Source organism: Protopterus annectens, chromosome 11.part0 (assembly GCF_019279795.1).
Source record: "Protopterus annectens isolate FY-2018-M chromosome 11.part0, PAN1.0, whole genome shotgun sequence".
NCBI classification, from domain to species: Eukaryota; Metazoa; Chordata; order Ceratodontiformes; family Protopteridae; genus Protopterus; species Protopterus annectens.
In genome coordinates, this window is record NC_056745.1 from 617,922,511 (window position 1) to 617,948,471 (window position 25,961).

The following is a 25,961-nucleotide window of genomic DNA, read 5'->3' on the forward strand; positions in this document are numbered from 1 at the left end:
ATTTACTATTATTATTTTTTGTTTTGTTTTGACTTGACGAGTTTAAGTTCGCTACTTCTACTACTATTGTCTGAACTGATTAATATACAGTGATTAACTAGAAATATATGGACTGAAAATCTTCCACACAGAGAAGTTTCTTACACTGTCTTGTTTTTGGACCCACTACACTTTAGTGGGTTGTTTTGAGACTTTGGGGATACCACGGAGATTACTTGTTTTTTCACTACAAAATGCTCAAACATGCTGACATTTGTTATGCTATATTGTGTTTCAATTAAGGTAACTAATTTGAAAAACAATACATACTGTTAACTTATCTGTACATAAATTAGGTTAACTTGTCTGTACAGAACTTAGCTTAGATCAGTGCTGTAAAAAGTCCACTGGAAAGCCCACTAACCCTGTTAAAAATAAATGAATGAAAATGTTCACTTCAGATATACCCCTGTGAAAAATAATTGCAGCTCTTAACATCATAAGGAGTAGGAGCACCCTATCTATTTTCAATCTACTGTGCAAGTCTACAGTGGCACGGCATCTAGAGTTAGATAATGGCATCACTAATTTGCTAAAAAGAATCTGACATCAGCCTAATTTCTACTACCCTGCTCTATTGAACACATTATAAATTCTGAATGGCTGAACAGACCGGAAGCTAAGTTGCAACAGCTTCTGAACAAACAATGTCACAACTGTTAGAAATTGATAATACACTAATAACAGCATGCAAACAATGCTACCATAACTGACAACATGATGTCATAGTACAAGTCATGTTCACTAGCACAAATGCTCTGAAGATGAATTAAATATTTCAGCACAAACTGTGAATAAGCTGTGTTAAGCTAAAGTAAATGTAATTGTGCATTACTATAAAAACGGGTTGTAAATCTTGAAGCAGGTAAATTCATGAAATGAATATGGAATGGAAATTATAACTCTACTGTGTTTATTTAAAAAAAAGTTAATTTTAAACGCTTGTGGCTAATGATTTTCTTTTTAGCCAACAGGTACATGCATAGGAATGGTGCACTAACAACTGCTGACTTTTGCCCTTCAAGCAGTTACTGCTCAAGCTGTCACTACCATTCAAACGTTTAATGGTTAGTTTATTTTAAGGGTAAACAGCAATTGTGGATTTAATATGACTGTGTTGGCAGCATCACCACAAAGACAAGGCAGTGGTCACTGGTACTGGAGATGCATCATTAATCCCTTCGATCACTCCAGTGGCTCTACTCGACAGAGGCACTAGGAATTAAGGTCGGGTGGCGCAATGCCAGGGTAATCCTATGGGCTAGGCTTGTAAAGGCTCCAGAGCCAATAGCCTAGTACACACCTATGAACCTATCATAAAATGTATTAATGGAACAATCCACCACCAGTGATAAAAGAACTTTTACCCATCATTTTAGACTAACAAGCCAGGAGCATAACCGACTTAAAAAAACATCAATTATGGTCACTAATATGTTTCTGATGACTATCTTCATTTCAGCCACGTTACTGTGTTATAAGAAAACAAAAAAAAATGCTTCAAGAACATTGTTCCAACTCACTAATCAAGAGTCCACTTAACTGAATCCAAGTTAAAATTTATTGTGCACACTTTCGTCCACATAAAATATTGAACTTCTTCAGACATCATAAAACCTTTAATCAGGCATTAAATAAACCAATTAGTTATGACATCACCAAGTACCTCCCATGTTTTCAAAAATTCTTAGTGACATTTAAAGCTTAGAAATGTGTACACATAGCATAGATTTATTCAAGTATTTTAAAAGTCAAAACTCATATAAAAATGTATGGGTATAACATACAATGAAAATATGAACTTATTCCCCACTAATAACCTTAACCTTTGTTCACCTTAATAATGATTTTAACTTTTTCACTTTAAAGAACAATGGTCGTTTAGACCTGAAAAGGGATTTGCATTTAATTTCAACTGCTTTTGAAAAAAATGGGAGGTACTTGGTGATGTCATAAATAATTAGTTTATTTAATGCCTGATTAATGAGATTTTAAGATGTCTGAAGAAGTTCAACATTTTATGTGCACTCTCTCGAGGCACTCCTAAAAATGGAGAACATCAACATCTGTGCAATAACTGAGACCTGGTTCAAGGCTCCAGAGAGCACCCCTGCAATACCAGGCTACAACTCTTACCACACATTTCAGCTACCAAACCAGGACCGAAACACTAAAGGTGGAGGAGTGTCCATATTCACCAAGGATATTCACACCACCAGGCTAGCTGACCAACACAATGCGTCTGAAATTCTCCAGGTGCAACTAAAACTAGGTAAGACTACAATCCAAATTGTAGCTTGCTACAGATCCCCCACCATGCCCTAAGATTCTCACTACACCTTTCTAAACATACTGGAAAATATTAAGATTCAACCCAACACCATAATACTGGGTGATTTCAACTAACCTGCCATTAACTGGGAAAACTACTCGTGTACCAACACCTTTGCCCAACGGTTCTTGGAATTCATAAATTCCAATGCCCTGGATCAGCTAATCCATAGTTCCACCTGGGGCTCCAATATCCTAGACCTGGTCACTACCAACACGGGAAATTGATGCTCCAGACCTATGGTCACCCCCTCACTGGTCAGGTCTGACCATAAGCTAATCACCCTTAACATCCACATCCCATCCCCACCCCCTAGTAAGGAAACCTCCATAAAAAACTTCTCCAAAGCCAACTTCATGCTACTCAAGTCAGAAGTGACAAACTTCATGACACCCATGCAGACGGGAACTGAAAGTTCGACTGCTGAATCCTACGCTAAGGCACTGCACGAGCACATCCACTCATACATGAATCGTGCCATCCTAAATAGAACCAAGATTCTCTCCTCCAAAAAAAGGAAGCCAATCTGGTGGTCCCCTGTCATAAACAAACTTTACAACAAAAGGAAGAAACTGTTGCAGAAAAGAGGAAAATCCCATGATGCAAAAAACTCCCTTACCAGCCTCAGTAAGAAGCTGAGATCCCTCATAAAATCCTCCAAAGCTAGTTATAAAAATAAAATTGCCAAAGATTCCAAAGACAACCAAAAGGCATTCTACAACTATGTCAAGAATCTAAATGGCAATGCTCAGATCTGCTCTGAGCTACAACAGACTGGCATTAAATATACTGATCCCAAGGATATTGCCAATATCCTGGCAGACCAATTCAGTGCCAACTTCACCCCCCTTTCACCCCCTAAACAGCCCATCTCAATACCCAAAGATTGCCAAATTCTGGTAATAATGGCCACACAGGTAAAAAAACACACTCTCCAAAGCTAAGAATACAGCATCCATGGGACCAGATGACATCCCGGGCTATATATTACATGAACTACAAAATTAACTGGCACCTTTAAGTGCCATGTTTAATCATAGCCTCACCTCAGGATTCGTGCCCACTGAGTGGTGCACAGCAACAGTTATCCCACTCCACAAGGGGGGATCCACCTTGGATCCAGGGAACTACCGCCCCATCTGTCTGACGAGCCTGATTTGCAAGGCCATGGAACGTATTATCATGGAACCTATAAACAAAGACATTGGCAACCTTCAAACACTGGACCCCATCCAGTTTGGGTTCATGATGGGCTGATCTTGTCTCCTGAAAGTACAGCTTTGTACCTACCATAAATGTAGATGTTCGAGCGTATTCACTGCTGCAGTCAATACACTTGGGTTATCCTGCCGTCAGGCAGTCCCGCAGTCGGCCAGAGTTCCAAAGTCTTGGTCCGGTGTCGGTTGCTGTCGTTTCTTCCCTGACGTCAGTGCACCAGGGGTATATAAGATGCAGCCGATGCCATTTTCTTCAGTTTTTCTTGCCCCAGATGTCAGGTGCCCCCAAATAGGTAGGCAATACATATTGCTAATAAAACATACATAAAAAATAAAACCAAAAACTTCAGTTACCAACAAATACTCCACATAGGTAGTATAGGGTACTAAGGTATGGATAAGTCCCAGCTAAGAAAGAGGGGATGGAGGGAGGGAGGGTAACCTGGACTGCAGCAGTGAATACACTCGAACATCTACATTTATGGTAGGTACAAAACTGTACTATGTTCATCGTGTTTCACTGCTGCAGTCATTACACTTGGGTTGAATCCCAAAGCTGAGGTAGGGTGGCTGGTTCTATAGAGGATTTGGGGTGGCTATGAGGCCCTGCAGCACTGCAGTGTCAAAGCCAGCTCTGGATTTAGAATAGAGGCAGGTGATAATGTTTGGTAAAGGTGTGCACTGAACTCCAAGTTGCAGCTTCCAAGATATCTTTGGTAGGTACTCCTCTAAGGTAGGCAGTTGAAGTGGCTGTTACCCTGGTGGAATGTGGCCTAATGTTGCTAGGTACAGTTTTCCCATGCTGTGTGTATCAGAACCGGATACAGTGTCCTATCCACTTTGAAATGGTCTGCTTTGAAATAGCCTTTCCCTGTGATCCTGCAGCATATCCTACAAACAATTGCTCAGTTTTCCTGAAAGCTTTTGTTTTGTCCCAGTAGAAGTGTAACTGTCTGTGTATGTCCAATAACTGCAGGAGTCTCTCCCCTTTATTCTGGGGATTTGGATAAAAAGTTGGCAAGTGAATAGTTTGGTTAAGAGCCACACTGGATACCACCTTTGGCATAAATGAAGGGTTTGTTCTTAGAGAAACCCTGTCTTGGTGAAAAATGATAAAAGGCTCCACTGCCATTAGTGCCTGTAACTCTGAGACTCTTCGTGCTGAGGTGATTGCCAGAAGCAGAGCAGTTTTCCATGACACATATTTTAATTCTGCTGCATTTGCTGGCTCAAAAGGAGGTAAAGTTAGTTTTTCCAAGACGAAACTGAGGTCCCAAGTTGGTGTTGGTGCTCTCCGGGGCAGTCTTATGTTTTTAGCCCCTCTGAGGTATGCTTTAGCAATGGATGAGAGAAAATAGGAGGATCTGTGTTGTAATGAGTCGAGATGGCAGAGGCGTGTATCTTAATGGATGAAGCCTTTGTCCAGCATCTCAGTTAAATATTGTAATATCTGAGGAATATTTGGGACAAGAGGGTCAAAGCTTTGAGCCTGGTTCCAGGCACAGAATTTCTTCCACTTTTCTGAATAGGATTGCCTGGTGCTAGGTCTCCTGGCCTCCAAAATGACATCCATAACAGCTTTAGAGAGTCTGCTTGACTAAGGAATCCGCCATGCAGCCAGGTTTAAGGTTTTGAGCTGGCTGTGCAGGATCTGATTGTTTTGTTGAGTCAGAAGATGCGGAATTTGAGGTAAAAATCCATGGTGGACCTTGAGCTAAGTTCTTCAAGATTGGGTACCAGTGCTGGTGTGGCCAGTCTGGGGCAATCAGGATAATTCCTGGCTTTTCTTGTCAGGCTTTTAGGAGTACCTTTGAAAGGAGAGGCAGTGGTGGGAAGGCATACACTTGTAGGCTTTTCCAGCTGAAAGAGAGAGCATCCACTTTCCATGCTTGTGTGTGTTAAGTCCTTGTGCAGAATTTCTGTAGTTGGCAATTCATTGGGGAGGCAAAAAGATCTATATCTGGGCTCCCCCATTTTTGTGTTATCATGCTGAATACTTGTGGATTTAATTTCCACTCATGAGGATCCATGATGTTTCTGTTTAAGTAGTCTGCCAGAGTATTTTTCTTTCCTGGCAGGAATTGTGCTCGCAGATTAACTTGATGGGTTATGGATGTGTTCCACAAGGTCATAGCTTGTCTGCAGAGGGGATAAGAATGAGTGCCCCCTTGCTTGTTTATGTACCACATAACTGTGGTGTTGTCTGTCTTTAGTAATAGTTGTCCTGGATGCATAAGGTCTTTGAAAGCTGTTAGGGTATTTTGTACAGCTAGCATCTCTTTTTGATTGATGTGAAGATGCATTTGGTCTGCCGCCCACTTGTCCTGAATACATTTTCCTGCCATGTGTGCTCCCCAGGCGTAATCAGAGGCATCTGTTGCTAGTGTCTGCCTGGCTGTGGGTAGAGTGAAAGGCTGACCCTTGTTGAGGTAACATGCCTGTGCCCACTATCGAAACTCCTGTTGTAGGCAGGGAATAAGTGGTATTACTGCTTCCAAACTGTGACAGTGTTGAGTCCAAACACTTTTTAGGTACCATTGTAATTTCCTCATATACAGTCTGGCATATGGTTATTAGTAGTATGCAGGATGCCATGAACCCCAAGGCCTGCAGAATTTTTCTTGCAGGGAGTTGGGTTTTTGTTGCCATCAACTGAAAAAACTGAGTCAGTTGTCCTTGCTTGTCTGGCGTGAGATAATCCATCTGGGCCATTGTATTTAAGCTGGCACCCAGGAATATTATCTCTTGTGAGGGCACTAGTTTTGACTTCTTTTCATTTACTGTGTACCCTAGGCAAATTAGCAATCTTTTTACAAACGCCAGATGCTTTAGAAGAATGTCATTGCTCTCTGCTTGAATAAGGCAGTCGTCCAAGTATGGATATATTTGAATTCCTTTTTGTCTGCAAAATGCAATTACTGGTGCCAGGCATTTTGTAAAGACCCTGGGCACAGTAGATAAGCCAAAGGGCAGCGCAGAGAATTGGTAATGCATTGAACCAGCTATTAATCTGAGGTATCTTCTGCAATTTTGTCTGATCGGGACATGCAGGTATGCATCTTTGAGGTCCAAAGTAACAAGCCAAGCCTTCTTGCCCAGCATGGGAAGAAGCTGCTGAAGTGTCAACATTTTGAATTTCGGAACATCCAGGTAAGTATTTAGAGTAGAAAGGTCCAGTATGGGTCTCCAGGTGTTGTCCTTTCTGGGGACCAGGAAAAGTCTTGAGTAAAATCCTTGTCCTTGTTCCTGTTGTGGTACTTTTTGGATAGCTCTCATGTCCATGAGGGCTGCAATTTGTTTTTGTGCTTCTGCCCATTGATTTTGTGGCAGGTCTGGCATTCCTTTTAGCCTTGGTAAAGTGTGAAAGTGGAACCTGTAACCTTGAGACACAATATTCAGAACCCATTTGTCTTGGGTGATTATATGCAATTTTGTGAAAAAAGTGCTAGTTTTCCCCCTAAGGGAGCTGCCAAAAGGTAAGTGCTTGGCATTTGAAGGGGGAAGTCACTGGGACTGTTTCCTATAAGGTTGTGACTTGTCTTTCCCTCCTTTTGGGGTTGAAGCACCCCACTGTTGTGTTCTGTAAGAGCCCTGGGACTGAGATCTGCCTCTTGGGCATCTGTATCTGCCTCTTTGTGGTCTGCCTGACACTGGGAAGGACCAATTTTTGAAGGCCAATTTCTGCTAAATCGAGGTTGCTGTACCTGTAAGAAATCCTTCACTGTTTGCATAGATTTTGCCTTATCCTCCATTTTCTTTAATACCTCTTCTGCCTTAACACCAAATAAAATATCCTGCTGTAAAGGTGCATCCAATAATTTTGCCTTAACATGATCAGGTAAACCTTGTTCTTTTAACCAAGCATGCCTTCGAATCACAGATCCTGTAACTGCTGCTCTACAGGAAGCCTCTAATGAATCAAAACCACATTGCAGAGTATGTTTTCCCACTTGTTCAGCTGCATGCAATAAATCCTGCATTTCCTTATAGTCAGGATGTTCTGAATTTGTAAGCATTTTCTGCTTTAACAGGGACATTAAATATTGTTGGTATTTAAGCATGTGAAACTGGCAATTTAAAGCTCTCACTGCTAAAGTTGCAGAGGTGTAAACTTTCTTCCCCCATCTGTCTAATGTTCTAGAATCCCTGTCAGAGGGAACTGGATTTTTAGCCGTAGAAGCCTTTACCCCTTTGGGACCCTGGGAAATAGTTTCTGGGTCAGCAACAGGGTTTTTATGAAGAAATTTGTGAGAGTCAGGGACTCTGTAGTACCTGTCAGGCTTGACTGGAGCAGGGGGCACAGAATCAGGATTTAAACTGGATTCAGAGAACACATCATCCACAATATCTAACACTGGCGGAATAGCAAGGGGCCTGTGCTGAGGCAACAAAAGAAAGTCTCTCAGCCTTTTCTTGGATTCTAAGTAATCCTGGTCCTCCCAGTGGAAATGCTCCCTCATGGTATGTAAAGTTTCCCCAAAAGAGTAATCCTCAGGAAGAGAGGCTGAAGGAATTGATTCTTCAGCATCAGAGTCCTCATAGGCGGGTAAATAGTATCCCTGGTCTGAAGAGGAATCAGAAGAAATGGAAACCTGGTCAGAGGAATCATAGTCTGTATCCTGCCTAGGCCTTTTATCAGGAGGGGGATGGGAACCCCTGATCAGAGTAATTAAGTCTTCGGCCATTTTGAGCATCTGTTTTTTAGGCATGGAGGCCGGTCCAGGTGAATGCTGTACTTGCTTCTTTGTCTTTAATGGAGTTTTAGACTTTGCTGTAGTTTTGATGGTAAGCTGTGAAAGTCTGAAAACACCCTCAGAAGCTGGTGCCTGCTCAGCGGCTCCGGACCCATCTAAGGGATTAGTTTCCGTAGGCCCAATACCTTCAGTAGCCAGAGGCCTAGACATCTCCACGTGGGAGTCAGAGGCGGCCTGTGGCTCTGAGGTAGCGGGTGTCAGGGGCTGTGAAAGCACCTCACTGAGAACCAGCGAACCGGCGACTGGCCTAGAAGAGGTTTCATCTTCAGTTTTGGGCCTCGGATGCCTGCCTTTATCCTTGTCTTTGCGTTTTTTGTGTATTCCGGTCGTCGGTTGTTCCGACAGCATGGTATAATTGAACCTTCGGCCAAAGTAATGGCGAGCAAAGTCAAACCGACGTTTAATAGTGCGCTTGTTAAATCTAGCACAAAACCGACAACTAGTGACGTTGTGGTCTGGGCCTAGGCATGGAATACAGTAAGAATGAAAATCCTTATGACGTATGTGCTTCCCACAAGAAATACAATTATTAACTTTTACTGACATCGGTCTGAGGCAAGAAAAAGTTTCCCCAACGGGGTACTTAGCTTTATTGAAGACTTCGGATCTGAAATTCGAATTGAAAATCTCAGGAGTCGGCCGACCAGTACTTGGAAACTGCTTTTGCTTCGGGCACCGCATGGTAAAAAAGACTGAAGAAAATGGCATCGGCTGCATCTTGTATACCCCTGGCACACTGACGTCAGGGAAGAAGCGATAGCAACCGACGCCGGACCAAGACTTTGGAACTCTGGCCGACTGCGGGACCGCCTGACGGCAGGATAACCCAAGTGTAATGACTGCAGCAGTGAAACACGATGAACATCCTGACTGACTTCTTCGAAACAGTCTCCAAAGCCGTGGATGAGGGTAAGGCGGTCCACACAGCCTATCTGGACCTCGCCAAGGCCTTTGACACCATCCCCCACTCTGGAATCATAGATAGACTTACTAAGCAGGGCATTAATCCCTACGTCACTCGATGGGTTGCCAACTGGCTTACTGACAGAACCCACACTGTAAAAGTAGCCGACTCTAAATCCAGCTCCAGACAACTGACAAGTGGAGTACCTCAGGGTTAAGTCCTGGGATGCTCTTGCTTGGCATCTACTTCTCTGAAGTACAGGCCAACACTAAGGGACTCTGGCTAACAAAGTTCGCAGATGACTGCAAACTGGGAGCCATTACTGAATCCCCAAATGATGTGGATACTCTAGCAAAAGGGCCTTACAAAAACAGATGCTTGGTGTCAGAGCCATGGGCTCAAGCTCAGTGCCAAGAAATGAATAGTTATCCCCTTTGGGAAAAAACATGTACCTGTGAATTACCACATAAATGGCAGTACACTAAACACTGAAAGTGTGATACGAGACTTAGAGACACAGGTGGACAACGGTCTCACCTTCAATAACCACATCGCCACAACAGTCAGGAAATCCTTCTATGTGGTACACCTCATCACTAAGGGCTTTTCATCCAGAAAAAAAGGAGGTCATTGTCCCACTGTACTCATCCCTCATTAGAACCATTATAGAATACAACGCCCCATTTGGTATGTACCTCTCAAGACATCTGCAACAACTGGAAAGGCCGCAGAAAAACCTCACTAAAAGAATCACAGGCCTAAAGTAGATGCCCTACGCTGACCGTCTTAAAAAACTCCAACTGTACTCTGCCACATATCGTCTACTCAGAGGTAATCTCTGCTTAACATACAAGGCCATGTCAAACCCAGAGCTGTTGGACATGCTACACTTAAAGAAATTCCAATCCCTCAGACCCACACGCTCCAGGGATCTAAACCTTGTCATCACAATAAACAAAACATGCTGGAGGGACAGGTTACTGACTCAGAGACTCCTCAGACTCTGGAATAGACTGCCCAAACATGTCAAGCAGAGCGCCTCTTTGGCCCTCTTCAAAAGGAACCTTGACAATTGGATGGGAGAAAGGAAATTCACCCCAGGGATCATGGCAGTCGCCCTGCTAGACAGGGGTCTAGTGTGGGAAGAAATAGCCAGGGGAATTGTTATGGCTAAGCTTGTACAGGTCCTAGGGCCGATAGCCTAGTACCAACCTATGGACGAAAGCGCTCACATTAAATTTTAACTTGGATTCAGTAAACTGGACTCTTGATTAGAGAGTTGGAGCAACCTTCTTGAAGCAATTTTGTGTTGGTTTTATCTTTCCCGACTTTGTGCGTCGACAGTGTTATAAGAAGCTTAACTCTAAATTGTTGAAAGTAGCTTGATAACACAAGGAGTTAAAATTGCCCAGGAGACTGTAGAAAGTGCTAACAGCATAGTTTATGCCATAATATATATCAAACAGCAAAAATCTGAACATGGTCATGCATTGATATTACTACCTACCCTCACACTGCTGTCATTAAACCAACAGAACAGTTGTGTAAAATCTTACCATAACCATAGATGTCTTCACTTCTATGTGCAGTATTCTTTACATGCGGGATCCTCTGCTACAGGCGACATGACACCCGGCCAAGTATAAAAGAACTTTTAAGCACCACTAGTACATGGGATGTCGCACGTATGGCTTAGGAGTACGTCGGCCATAAAAGCAACGTCCACATGTACAATCCTCAGAAGTGAATGTCCCAGGAGGAACGCCAGTCCAAGGAAACAAGAAGGTTATCAGACATCCAGAACAAAAGCAGGCACCAGGAGAAGAAGGGAAGGATGGAATACTGTAACATAGAAGTGAAGGACATCTATGGTTATGGTAAGATTTTACACAACTATTCTATGTCCTTGTATTCTAACGTTGCAGTATTCTTTACATGAGGGAGAGTACCAAAGCTCAGAAGGAAACCTGGAAAAGGGAAGGACCAGAAGAGCTCTCTAGAAAGCCATGAAGAATGGTTCTAGCAAAACCAGCTCTAGATCTGGAGATGCCATCCAACTTGTAATGCTTGTTGAAGGTATGTACAGAAGTCCAAGTAACTGCTTCTATAATGGTAATAGTACCTGAACCCTTAAAGCAAGCACCCAAAAAAGCCAAAGCCCTAGAAGAATGAGCGTTAACACAAAAAGGGAGGCTCTTCCCATGGGAAACATAACAAAAAAATATAGCCTTCAAATCTAAGAGTAAATAGTCTGCTTGGAGACAGGCAATCCCAGAGCCCTGGGATGAAAAGAAATAAAAAGCTGATAAGATTTCCTGATAACCTTAGATTAATCCAAATAAATTCTGAGTTGTCTCAAAATCCAAGGTATGCAAGATCCTCTCACTAGAGGATTGTGGAGAAGGAAAAAAGGTGGTCAAATGAATATATTGGTTACAAGACAACTCACTGACAAACTTGTGCGTAAAGGAAGGGATAGTATGCAAGGAGACCATGTCCTTATGGAAAATCAAAAAAAGGTGGGGAAGCAATTAAGGCTTGAAGCTCAGATACCCTTCTAGCAGAAGTCAAAGCTAGTGACAGAACAGTTTTCCAAGTACAGTGTTGCAAAGAAGCTGTAGCTGCATGCTTGAAATGGAGCTACAGTCAACTTCTTCAGAACAAAGTTCAAATCTAAAGGAGGAAGAACAGGTTTCTTGGGAGGTCTAATGTAAGGACGTCTTTGAGAAAAAGTTTAACTTCTAACCTAGAAGGCAAAGGGGGAGACAAAGGTAGACAGGCAGAAATGGCTGACAGATTCACCAAAGAATAACCCAACCATTACTAAGCAACTCACACAAGTGTGAAAGAACCAATGTAACATACACAGACAGTGGATCCAGGTTGTGTGAATGACACCAGATAGAAAACGTCTTCCATTTAGATAAGTAGGATTTCCTAGTACTGGGTTTTCTAGCTTCCTGCTGTACCTTAAGCATGTCCTCAGGAAAAAAAGGTGTCTGAAAGGAGTCAGAAACCTATCACCCACAGGGTCAAATGCAGAGTTGACAGACGTGGATGGATAACAGATCATTTGTCCTGTGTGAGACGTTCCACCTTGTGAGGTAATTTGTGATGATTGCCCTTGGCTAAATGCAGAAGAGTGAATGAATACTGTCTTGGCAAAAAGGGGGTCACCAGCAAGATTTTTGGTTTGTCCTGCTGAATCTTTAACAGGACTTTCTGAATGAGAGGAATGGGGAGGATGCATAAAGAAACATCCCCTTCCATGAAATGGATAGGATGTCGACCTTCCAAGTCAGAGGACCTGGAACTCTGGCAAAAAAGAGGAAACTGTCTGCTCAGAGGGGAGGCAAATAGATCTACTCGAGGAATACCCAGCCAGTGGACAATATCCAGAAACACATCCCTGTGAATCATCCATTTGTGGGACTGAGTCATGGACTTGCTCAAATTGTCTGCCACAGAATTCTGACTGGAAGAGATATAAACTGCCTGAAGATTCATCTGATATTGAACTACCAATTCCAATGCCATCACAGCTAACCTGCATAGAATGTACGGCTTCGTACTCCCTTGCTTGTTTACATACCAGACAACTGTGGTATTGCCTATAAACAGTTTTAGAGGTCCTCTATGGAAAGGTGGATGAAAAGCCTTTAGAGCTAATATGAAGGCTCTCATCTCTTTGATGTTCATATCTTCCTCCTTTTGAGAAGGAGATCAGAGGCCTGTACCTTCATGGAAGCTAAAGTTGCCCCCCCCCCCCCATCCTAGGTCTGAAGCATCTGTAAACAAGTCTTGAGTGGGAAGAGGAGGATGAAGAGGAAGACTTAGGTTCAGGGAAATCTGCTGAATCCACCAAAGGAGTTCCTTTCTGAGACCAGGGAGAAGAGGAACCACAAATTCCACTGGATGTGCATGCTGCATCTAAACTGATTTCAAGTGCCATTGAAACTTCCTGATGTGAAGTTTGGCCAGAGGTAGCATGGGAATGTTGGATGCCATGAACCCCAGAAGCCTGAGAAACTCCATGGCTGTAAGGAAATGAGACTGAACGTTTGGAGGCAGTAGAGATGCCAGCATGAGATCTGTCAGCAACCTGCACCCCAGGAAGATGTGGGCCTGTGAGGAGGAAGAAAGGGCTTTTTGAAATTGACTGTGAACCCCATCATCTGTAGAACTGAAATACTGAACTGAAGATTTTGTTGCAGGTTCTCTGGACAAGGAGCTACAAAGAGAAGATCATCTAGGTAAGGGTAAACCTGGATGCCCTGAAGTTTGCAGTCAGCAATTGCAGGAGCAAGGCACTTTGTGAATACCCTTCAGGCAGTGGAAAGACAAAAGGGCAAAGATGGGAATTGAAACTGCAAGTAAGCAACAGAGAAATGTAAATATTTTCTGTAAAGGGAATGAGTGGGAATGTGAAGATAACCATCCTTGATGTCCAGAGAAGCCATGTAAGCCTGAGGAAGAATAAAAGGAAATCAGGTTTGCAATGACAGCATGGGGAAGGTAGGAACCTTCAGAAAGGTGTTTAGATGAGAAAGGTCCAGAATGGGACTCCAAAAGCCATCTTTTCTAGGTACGAGAAACATCCTGGAGAAAAACCTTTCTCTGAGGGGCTAAGCAACTTCTTGAATTGTTCCCTGATGTAGCAACTCCTGCAGCACCTCTGGAAATAGATGCAGTTGGTTGTGAGGTGGTAGTAGCATGCCCATGAATGTTGTAAGAGTTTTCCAGACCATAAAGCACCTTTGTTTGATAATAAAAAGAACCCATGAGTCTTGAGTAATAGTTTCCCAAAGTGGAAGAGACAGGGAAAGATAGTCACGGACTACTTGGCTTGTCTGGAAAGGGCTGCTTCTGGGCAGGAACTGACAGAGGGTTTAGACTGTGGCATTCTCCTACCTCCCATCTTGTTTTTAGAAGTGGGAAGGTGAGCTTGTTTCCTAACTACAGTTTTTGAGGGATAATTCCTCTGAAATGTAGGAATATGTGAAACAAAGATATGTTTCAAGTCCTGTAGTTCTTTGCCTTTCTCCTGCAAAGATTTAAACAAATCTGCAGCTGCAGCCCCAAACAAAGCACTGTTATCCAAACGAGCATCCATTAATTTTGCTTTAATGTCATCTGGAATTAGCTGAAGCCTCAACCAGGAATAACTCCTAAGAACATATCCTGATGCAGCTGCCCTAGAAGATGCTTCTGCTGCATCATAGCAGCACTTAATGAAGTGGCATACTACCTGAGAAGAAGCTCCTAAAACAGACATCACACCTGTGTTTTAACATCAGTCTGGAAGGTGAGAAAAGTACAGTTTTGTACCTACCATAAATGTAGATGTTCGAGTGTATACACTGCTGCAGTCATTACACTTGGGTTATCCTGCCATCAGGCGGTTCCCCAGTCGGCCTGAGTTCCAAAGTCTTGGTCCGGCGTCAGTTGCTGTCACCTCCTCCCTGACGTCAGTGCGACAGGGGTATATAAGATGCAGCAGACGCCATTTTCTTCAGTTTTTCTTGCCCCAGAAGTCAGGTGCCCCCAAAAGGTAGGCAATTCAAATTGCTAATAAAATATACATAAGAAAAGCAAACAACAACTTTCAGTTACCCGCAAATACTCCCCATAGGTAGTAAAGGGTAGAAGACATAGGTACGTACCAGCAAGTAAGAGGGGAAGGAGGGAGGGTAACCTGGACTGCAGCAGTGTATACACTCGGACATCTACATTTATGGTAGGTACAAAACTGTACTATGTTCATCGTGTTACACTGCTGCAGTCATTACACTTGGGTGGAATCCCAAAGCTGTGGTAGGGTGGCTGGTTCTATAAGGCATTAGGTGTGGCTATAAGGCCCTGCAGCACAGCAGTGGCAAAGCCAGCTCTGTATTTAGAGTATAAAGGCAGATGGTAATGCTTGGTGAAGGTATGCACAGAACTCCATGTTGCTGCTTCCAAAATGTCCTTGGTAGGCACTCCTCTGAGGTAGGCAGTTGAAGTGGCTGTTGCCCTAGTGGAGTGAGATCTAATGCTGCTAGGTATAGGTTTCCCATGGTGTATGTAGCAGAAACTTATGCAATGTCCTATCCATTTTGAAATAGTCTGTTTTGAAATAGCTTTTCCCTGTGCTCCTGCAGCATATGCTACCAGTAATTGCTCAGATTTTCTGAAAGCTTTGGTTTTGTCCAAGGAGAAGCGTAACTGCCTGTGAATGTCCAAAGAATGCAGTAGTCTCTCCGCTTTATTCTGTGGTTTTGGATAAAAAGTTGGCAAGTGAATAGTTTTGGTTTAGAGCCACACTTGAAACCACCTTTGGCATAAATGTAGGGTTAGTTCTTAAGGACACCCTGTCCTGGTGGAAAATTAGGAAAGGTTCCACTGCTATTAGTGCCTGTAATTCTGAAACTCTTCGAGCTGATGTTATTGCCAGGAGCAGAGCAGTCTTCCAAGAAATATATTTTAATTCTGCTGTGTTAGCTGGCTCAAAGGGAGGTAAAGTTAATTTTTCCAAAACAAAGTTGAGGTCCCAAGTTGGAGTAGTTGCTCTACGGGGCGGTCTTATGTTTTTAGCCCCTCTGAGGTACTGTTTTAGCAACGGATTAGAGAAAATTGGAGGATCTGTGTTGTAGTGAGCAGAGATGAAAGAGGCGTGGATCTTGATGGATGAAAAAGAGAGACCTTTGTCCATCATCTCAGTTAAATATTGTAGAATCTGAAGAATGTTTGGGGCAAGAGGGTCAAGGCTGTGAGCCTGGTTCCAGGCACAGAATCTCTTCCATTTATCCGAATAGGCTTTCCTGGTACTAGGCCTTCTGGCCTCCAGAATGACATCCATAACAGCTTTGGAGAGAGGCATTGCTTGCCTGACTAAGGAATTTTCCATGCAGCTAGGTTTAAGGTCTGTAGTTGACTGTGAAGTATCTGATTGTTGTGCTGAGTCAGCAGATGTGGGATTTGAGGCAATATCCAGGGTGGTTCTTGTGCTAAATTCCTTAGGATTGGGTACCAGTGCTGGCGTGGCCAGTCTGGAGCAATCAGGATCATCTTTGGCTCTTCTTGTCTGGCTTTTATGAGAACCTTTGGAAGGAGAGGTAGTGGAGGGAAAGCGTATACTTGCAGGTTTTTCCAGCTGAATGAGAGGGCATCCACTTTCCATGCTTGTGGATGGTAACTCCTTGTGCAGAATTTCTGTAGCTGGCAATTCATTGGGGACGCAAACAGATCTATGTCCGGGCTCCACCATTTTTGTGTTACCATTCTGAATATTTATGGATTCAATTTCCATTCGTGGGGATCCATGATGTTTCTGCTTAAGTCGTCTGCCAGTGTGTTTTTCTCTCCTGGCAGGAATTGTGCTTGAAGATGAACTTGACAGTTTAGAGCTGTGTTCCACAAGGTCATGGCTTGTCTGCAGAGGGGGTAGGAGTGAGTGCCCCCTTGCTTATGTACCACATTACTGTGGTGTTGTCTGTTTTTAGTAATATTTGTCCTGGATACAGCATGTCCTTGAAAGCTATAAGAGCATTTTGTACAGCTAACATCTCTTTTTGATTGATGTGAAGATGCATTTGTTCTGCGGGCCACTTGCCCTGAATACATTCTCCTGCCATGTGTGCTCCCCAGGCGTAATCCGATGCATCTGTTGTCAGTGTTTGCCTGGCTGTGGGTTGAGTAAAAGGCTGGCCCTTGTTGAGATGATGCTTGAGCCCACCATTGAAACTCCTGTTGAAGGCAAGGAATTAGTGGTATAACTGTTTCCAAACATTGACAGTGTTGAGACCATACATTCTTTAGGTACCATTGTAGTTTCCTCATATGCAGTCTGGCATATGGAATTAGTAGTATGCAGGATGCCATGTAACCCAAGGCCTGCAGAATTTTTCTTGCAGGGAGTTGGGTTTTTGTTGCCATCAATTGAAAGTATTGAGTCAGTTGTCCTTGCTCGTCTGGCGTGAAATAAGCCATCTGGGCCGTTGTGTTCAAGCTGGCACCCAGGAATATTATCTCTTGTGAGGGCACTAGTTTTGATTTATTTTTGTTTACTGTGTACCCCAGGCAACTTAACTGTCTTACAAATGCCAGATGCTCTAGAAGATTGTCCTTGCTCTCTGCTTGAATCAGGCAGTCATCCAGGTACGGATAAATTTGAATTCCTTTCTGTCTACAAAATGCAATTACTGGTGTCAGGCACTTTGTAAAGTCCCTGGGCGCAGTAGATAAGCCAAAGGGCAGTGCAGAGAATTGATAGTGCATTGAACCTGCTATGAATCTGAGGTATCTTCTGCAGCTTTGTCTGATAGGGACATGCAGGTATGCCTCCTTGAGGTCCAAAGTCATGAGCCAAGCTTTCTTGCCCAGCATGGGAAGAAGCTGCTGTAGTGTTAACATTTTGAATTTCGGAACATCCAGGTATGTGTTTAGAGAAGAAAGATCCAGAATGAGCCTCCAGGCTTTGTCCTTTCTGGGAACCAGAAAGAGTCTTGAATAAAATCCTTGTCCTTGCTCTGATGGTGGTACCTCTTGAATAGCTCTCATTTCCATGAGTGCTGTAATTTGTTTTTGAGCCTCTGCCCATTGATTTGGTGGCAGATTTGGCATTCCTTTTAACCTTGGCAGAGTGTGAAAGTGGAACCTGTAAACTTGAGATACAATGTTGAGAACCCGTTTGTCTTTGGTGATCCAATGCCAATTGTGATAGAAAAGTGCTAGTTTTCCTCCCAAGGGGGCTGCCAAGAGAGCGTTGTCTGGCAGCTGTAATGGGAAGTCATTGAGGCTGCTTTTTATATGGTTGGGGCCTGTCTTCCCCTTCTTTCTGGCCTGGTGCACCCCATTGTCAAGGCCTGTAAGGACCTTGTGGTTGACCTCTACCTCTCGGACGTCTGTATCTGCTTCTTTGAGGTCTGTCTGTACCCGGAAAGGACCATTTCTTTGTTGGCCAATTTCTGCTAAATCTTGGTGGCTGAACCTGTTAAGAAATCCTTTACCGTTTGCATAGATTTTGCCTTATCCTCCATTTTCTTTAATACCTTTTCTGCCTTAACTCCAAATAACACATCATGCTGTAAAGGTGCATCCAATAATTTTGCTTTAACAAGATCTGGCAACGTATGTTCTTTTAACCAAGTATGTCTTCTAATGACAGAGCCTGTAACTGCTGCTCTACAGGAGGCCTCTAAAGAATCAAAACCACATTGCAAAGTATGCTTTCCCACTTGTTCAGCTACATGCAATAAATCCTACATTTCTTTAAAATTAGGAGGATCTGAATCTGTAAGCATTTCTTGTTTTAACTGAGACATCAAAAATTGCTGATATTTTAGCATGTGAAACTGGCAATTTAAGGCTCTCATTGCTAAGGTTGCAGACGTATATACTTTCTTTCCCCATCTGTCTAATGCTCTGGGATCTCTGTCAGAGGGAACTGGGTTTTTTGCTGATGAGGCTTTAATCCCTTTGGGTCCCTGAGAAATAGTTTCAGGGTCGGCAAAAGGGCTTTTATACAGAAATTTGTGAGAGTCAGGAACTCTGTAATATCTATCAGGTTTAACAGGGGCTGGAGGTAAAGAGTCAGGGTTTAAGCTGGATTCAGTGTAGACATCATCCACAATATCCAACACTGGCAGAATAGCAAGGGGTCTGTGTTGAGGCAATAAAAGGAAGTCTCTGAGCCTTTTCTTGGATTCTGAGTAATCCTGGCCTTCCCAATGGAAGTGCTCCCTCATGGTATATAATGTCTCCCCAAAGGAGTAGTCAAAAGGCGGAGAGGCTGATGGAATTGATTCCTCAGCATCATAATCCTCATAAGGGGGTAAGGAATATCCTAGGTCTGAGGATGAATCTGAAGAACATAGTCTGCCTCCTGTCTGGGTCTTTTATCAGGAGGGGGATGGGGCCCCCTGATCAGGGTGATTAGGTCTTCGGTCATTTTGAGCATTTGTTTCTTAGGCATGGAAACCTGTGCTGGAGAATGCTGAATCTGTTTCTTTGCTTTTAAGGGGGCCTTAGACTTAGTAGAGGGATTAAGAGTTAACTGGGTAGGTCTGAAGACACCCTCTGAGGCTGTGGGTTGCTCAGCTACTTCGGTACCCTCAGATGGGTTAATTTTGGTAGGCTGAAAACATGTAGCGTCCGAAGGCCCAGCAAGCTCCACGTGGGAGGCAGATGCGGTCTGTGGTTCTGTGGAACCGGTCGTCAGGGGCTGCGTAGGTGCCTCGCTGAACACCGGAGAACCGGCGACTGGCCTAGAAGAGGCCTCGTTGTCAGTTTTGGGCCTCGGATGCCTGTCATTGTCTTTGCGCTTTTTATGCAATCCTGTCATCGGGAGTTCCAACAGCATGGTGTAATTGAATTTTCTGCCAAAATAATGTCGGGCAAAATCAAACGACGTTTAATAGTATGCTTGTTAAACCTAGCACAAAACTGACAACCAGTGACGTTGTGGTCTGGGCCTAGGCATGGAATACAATAGGAGTGGAAATTCTTATGAGGTATTTGCTTCCCACATGAAATACAGTTATTAACCTTTACTGACATCAGTCTGAGGCAAGAAAAAGTTTCCCCAATGGGGTACTTAGCTTTGTAGAAGACTTCGGTTCTGGATTCGGAATGAAAATCTCAGGAGTCGGCCGACCGGCACTTGCGAACTGCTTCTGCTTCGGGCACCACACAGCAAGAAAGACTGAAGAAAATGGCGTTGGCTGCATCTTATATACCCCTGTCGCACTGACGTCAGGGAGGAGGTGACAGCAACCAACGCCAGACCAAGACTTTGGAACTCAGGCCGACTGGGGAACCGCCTGATGGTAGGATAATCCAAGTGTAATGACTGCAGCAGTGTAACACGATGAACATCTGCTTGAGTGGCTTGAGAAAGAAAAGCCAAATCATTACTGTTCATATGGGATTGGTACTTTACAGCATGGAAAGCTATGGTGCAGAAGTATAGAACTTTTTCCCTAATCTTGGTGAATGGAAATAGTCTGGAAGTTTTGTCAGAAGCAATAAAATTCACTGCAGGGTCTGCTGAAGGACATCTGTAAAGAAATTTACAGTTGTCTGACACCTTATAAAACCTATCAGACCTTTTAGGGGCAGGGGCCTGTGAGTCTGGGGCCTTAGATGTTGAAGAAAATGCATTCAAAAGGGTGGTAAGACGAAGTACAGCAGAAGGGGAAAGAGACTCCATTTGTAAAAGATCTTATCTTTTCTGCACATCAGAAACCTAAGAGCAGCCCCAGTTAAAAATTCTCTGTTTAGCTAAGGTTTCCCCAAAGGTAATCTCTTCTACTGGAAAATCTGCACCATTAGACCTTCCTCAGGGAAGCATATTCAAGGGGGGAAGAAATATGAGTGGAACAGGCCAATGATTCATTCTCAGAAGAGGCCTCATCCTCAGATGATTCCAGAACCCTGACTCTCATAAGTGGGGAAGAAGTCAAAGGAGAAACAGAATCAGCTGAAGGACGCTTAACAGCCAAGACTGCATTAAGCAAGCCTTGAGAAAAAGGTTTCCCAATCGGATTGTGGAGTCTTAGGTGCAGAAATGTGCTTGGTTTTCTGCTTCTTTTTTTAATTCTCTTCTCCATTTAACTTACTCTTTTCCATTAAATTACTGGTATATCTTCTCCTTCTGTCTACCACACTAACTCCTTCTGCTGTCACTTTTTCTTGCTTTATCTCTACCACTTAGCCCACCTGTCTCCTTCTATTCTTACTCATAAGTGAATATTCATCACTGCCACAAATACTATATATATATATATATATATATATATATATTCTTATATGTTATTTGAATGTATACTAATTTTCTATTTCTACATTCATACCATGATTGTAAACAATCTTCACCGTTATCAATTTGATTTTCACGTACTACGACAGTTTTATATACTCTATATTGTGTGCAACATTTCCTTGTATGTAATTAAATGTGGAGCTTTTCTCCCTGGGCCTCCACTGAAAATGGGCTCATTTTAGGCCCAGTGGACTTTCCCAGTTAACAAATGCAATAAATAAATAAATTAACAGTACATCTGCCTGATAAAAAGTGTAGCAAACCGACATAGGCCTATGCTCAATTACAGTATTAGGAATATCCTCTCTAAAGAGAATATGAGGGATACCCCTAGGGCCTTCTGAAATAATGAGCCTTGGTTTCCCCCTGACTGTCCGATGCAGATGTCTGCATAGCCTCCAAGGATGTGCCTAAGGCAGATTCCTTGACTGTGTCTGATGTAGTACCTGCCAAGGAACCAGACCCAAGCTCCAAACGGATCTCTGGGTCTTCATCGACCTTGATGGAAACATCAAAAGTAGAAGGTGCAGATGAAGATTGAGACCCCGGCTTCTTGGCCTTCCTCTTCAACTCAGACAGTAGGCCCAGATGTACCCTCCATAATGTCCCTAGCTAAATGCATCAGTTGCTGATTCTGTATGTAAATATTTAGACATGAAAGATGGTTATGTAGGGTCTTAGGGATGAAGGCCTGGCAAACAGAGCAGGATTTCTGGTAGTGCGTAGGCCCCAAACAAAAGAAACACGGGTCGTGACTATCCTTATGTGGAATCTGTCTCCCACATTGGCACTTTCATTTCTTGGATGACATGAAACTCTCACAACAGAAAGCAGTAGCAAGAGAAAAGAGAAAAAACACCAACAGGGCACTTATCTGAAAAGTGGACCAGCAGCAAATGACTTGGGCGAACAGACTGATGTTTGAAGATGGCGTTCAGACAGGCGGCAGAGAAGTTCTGAGGATTGTATGTGTGGACTCTGCTTTTATGGCCAATGTACTCCTAAGCCATACATTGCGACATCCCACGTACTTGGAGTGCTTAAAAGCTCTTGTACACCGGCCAGACGTCAGGTCACTCGTGGGAGGACCCCTCATGTAAAGAATACTGATACATTAGAATATAAGGACATGTTCTAGTACAGTTGTGAATTTGCTGGTATCCAGCATAAAAGGCAAGTAATTTTAAATGGCTTACCTCTTGCTGTGAGAAACAGGGGATTATTCAAATAATTTGATGGGAGGCGTTTCTTCTGCTGGCAACAAAGAAACAACAATGTATTTTCTATGTATGGTGCAATTTTTTCTTAATTCACAGTTTTCAAATACTACTACTAGTTTTAAACATTGGTTAAAAAGGCCTGTGTCCAATCTGACAAACTAGGATGAACATACATTTAGTATTCTGCAAGAATGAAAAGAGAGAAAGCTACATCATCTAATGCCCATAGTAAAGTTATTGATTTCATGATGGGAAATAGCTGAGGCAACATTTATTTGGTAACTACCTATAAGTTGCTTCTTCACAGAGACTGAGCCAGGCATGACAAAGTCTATACTTGTTTGTTTACTTCTCACTGACAGCTTAGAATCCTGACAAACATGATTACACCCTTGACAGCTATTCTGAAACATTTTATTTTGGAGCTACTATTGCAATGTAATGGGTTTCTTTTTCTATAACAAGAATATAGTAACTTCACAGAATAAAGCGCATGTCCTGACTATGTAAGTCAGTCTTACTGTCTGTCTATACATATGTGCATGCATGTTTCTTAGTGTCTATCTATACAAGTGTACACATATACAGTCAGATTCTGAATCACATTTTCCCACCAAAAAAGATTGGAGTCATAGGTGTAGTACACCACCCTATGACATAAGAGATGGGAATGTTATTGACATTAATGCAGACATGGGGAGATTGGAAATCTTAGGCTGCGCAGAAATATTTGTAATATTCAGATTTTTACTTGGGTAGTAAATGAAAAGGGTCCCTGGACCAGCCTACCCAGCTAGTTAAACATAAATAGAAATCTTTTGCATTACTAATCTTATAAAACAATAACATTTTTATGTGCAATAACATGTGAGCTAAAACAGCTTAGGTAAGAGAATTTTACAATCTACACTGTGTTCTGATAGAAAAGAGTTCCTCTATTAAAGGTTAACTTGCTTTTTGAGATAGCAGGTTTCAGTTAGTAGAAAGAGAAATATTGCATTTATGGCATTCCTTAGAAAAATGCATACTTCATTCTACTGGCAAAATACTGGAAATTTTGAAAGTTAATTACGCTCATTTGCAAAAATCAATATATCTGACTTTGGCATGGTACATATTTTTTCATTACAAAATTCAACAAAATCATCCTGGGCACTACTACTGTGGTATGGTAATGCAATAAATTTGCAGTAAAGGATGATTTCCGAGTCACTGTGCATAATACAAAAGGTATTTACTTACCATAATGACATATCCTTTCATTCTAGTCCATCCTATATGAACTGTGGGTCCTAAAGCTACTGCTAGAATTTGATATGGCAGAATCAGTACTCTAGTCTTGAGCCCTTTAAGAATTCTTCCTTATCTTAAATGCACCTGTCACCCTAGTTAGCTCAAATCTAGTTCGGCACCTGAAGACCCGGACATTAGCAATCTGTGTGCCTTGGACTCAAAGTATATGAAGCACTACCCTTTCAAGTCTTGCAGAACAGAAGGAAGGAAGGAGGGAGGGTTGTTTTATCTGGTAAACTGGAATGAAACAATATATCATTATGGTAAATACATAACTTTCATGTCCTATTCATTCTGTCCATCAGATCTGTCATGCAGGCGAGAATCCTAAGCTATGGATATCCTGGATGGCATCAAGACAAAAGACCTGTAGGATGGAAGCACAGAAGGATGCTCTAACCCTGGTCACCTTGTAGTGTTTTATAAAGGTATGAATGGAAAATCAAATGGTAGTTCCACATGCATGATTCATAGAGTAGGTGCTAAAGAAAGTTATAGATATTGCCATGGTTCTAGTAGAATAACCCCTTGGTTTACATGACTGATGTTTGTTGTGGGATTCATATCTGAAGGAATTGCAACTGGATAACCTTCCTGAAAGAAATATTTGGATGGCTTGTCCCTAAATTTATTTTGAGCAAACGAAACAAAAAGCTGCTCATCCTTTCCTGACAGAATGTGTTTTATGATGGAAAATAAGAAGTTATGCACCTACCATAACGTTCCATGTTAGTTGTCTTCTTCTCGCCTTCTTTCTTGCTGGATGGGTTCGGAGCCGATCCTCAGCTCCGACTCAGCCAATACTAAAGCTCGAGAGCTAATTCCACCGGCTCGAGGCTCCCCTATATCCCACAATGCTAGGCGGTAACTACTCAGATCTCGTTTGATAGCTAAACCAAGCAGTTCTGGTCTCCACAGTATGGAGAAAAAAGAACCCACCTCTATATAAACCTGAATGTAAGCTACCACAAACATAAAAGGGGGAATAGAGGTGGTAGAACATGTGGGAAGGAAAACTCTAAAGGAAGATCCCAAAATTTCCTATTGGTCTGTCCAGGCTACGGGGAAGGAGGGTGGGGCCTTAAGAAAGAAGCGAGAAGGCGACAACTAACATGGAGCGTTATGGTAGGTACATAACTTCTTAATGTTAAGTTGTCAATTTCCTTCATTCTTGCTGGATGGGACCGTCCTAGCACCTTATTCCGGGTGGCCTATCGGAACAGACTCTTGAGAACAGTGGAACCAAAGTTGGCATGGTTTCTGGAGGCCATATCCAATTTGTAATGTAAAATGAAGGTAGGAGGAGAAGCCCAAGTGGCTGCTGTACAAATAGAATCTATTGGCAGCCTGTCCTGAAAAGCTACAGATGTAGCTAATGCCCTAGTTGAATGAGCTCTAGGTCTTGAAGGCAGTTTTTGATGTCTGATTTCATAGATGAAGGTAATTATAGAGGTAAGCCATCTTGAAAGGGACACTTTAGTAACTGGAAGGCCCAATTTCCCTTCCGCATAAGACAGGAAAAGCTGATCAGATTTCCTGAACTGTTTAGTCCTGTCTAAATAATATCTAAGTTGGTGGTGAACATCTAGAAAATGTAACTTTTGTTCTGACCTGTTGGAATAGTCAGGGAAGAAGACGGGGAGATCAATCGTTTGGTTCAGGTTTGTCTCAGAGGAAACCTTAGGTAAGAAGGACGGATTAGTCCGGAGGGACACCCTATCTTTGTGGAAAACTAAGTAAGGAGGACGACTGCACAGAGCATGAAGTTCAGACAGCCTTCTAGCTGAAGTTATGGCTACTAGAAAAAGTGTTTTCCATGAGAGCAACTTAAGAGGGCATGAAGCCGCTGGTTCGAAGGGGGGGGGGAATCAAGGATGCCAGAACCAAATTCAAGTCCCATTGAGGTGGGGGATCTTTGATTGGGGGCTTGAGCAGAAAAACACCTCTTAAAAAGGCTTTGCAGAGCTTATGGGACATGATACTGGAGTCTGAGACACCTACATGAAAATTAGATATAGCAGCTAGTTGTACTCTAATGGTAGATGAAGAAGAGCCTAAATGAAAGAGCTCTGCCAGAAAGTCTAGGATAGACTGCATAGGTGCAGTGAAGGGGTCTATATTTTATGATGCTGCCCAGAAGGAAAAACGTTTCCACTTACTATTATAAATCTTCCGGGTAGAAGATTTGTGAGAGGCTATCAGGATGTTTCGGACCGAATGAGAGATTAAGGGAAGCCTGGCTAGGGTAGGAATTGGAGAAACCACGCTGTGAGGTTGAGAGAATGAAGGGAGTGGTGCAGCTGGCCCGACTGGTGGGTCAACAGATCTGGCACCGGGTCCAGATGCCAAGGCTGCTCCAACAGGTAATGATGGAGGAACGGAAACCATATCTGTCGAGGCCA

General features: G+C 42.8%; 1 protein-coding gene across 6 annotated transcripts in view; it reads right to left on the reverse strand.

The window, feature by feature from the left end:
* PHF21B (PHD finger protein 21B) overlaps positions 1-25,961 on the reverse strand; it is a 2,393,713-nt gene that overhangs the window by 601,811 nt on the left and 1,765,941 nt on the right. For 4 of the 6 annotated variants that reach the window (XM_044088084.1, XM_044088083.1, XM_044088081.1 and 1 more), the window contains one exon: positions 22,243-22,300. In XM_044088084.1, the coding sequence (XP_043944019.1) occupies positions 22,243-22,300 (58 nt within the window). The remainder of the gene's footprint in view (positions 1-22,242; positions 22,301-25,961) is intronic. The other 2 variants (XM_044088082.1, XM_044088080.1) reach the window with 1 other exon arrangement.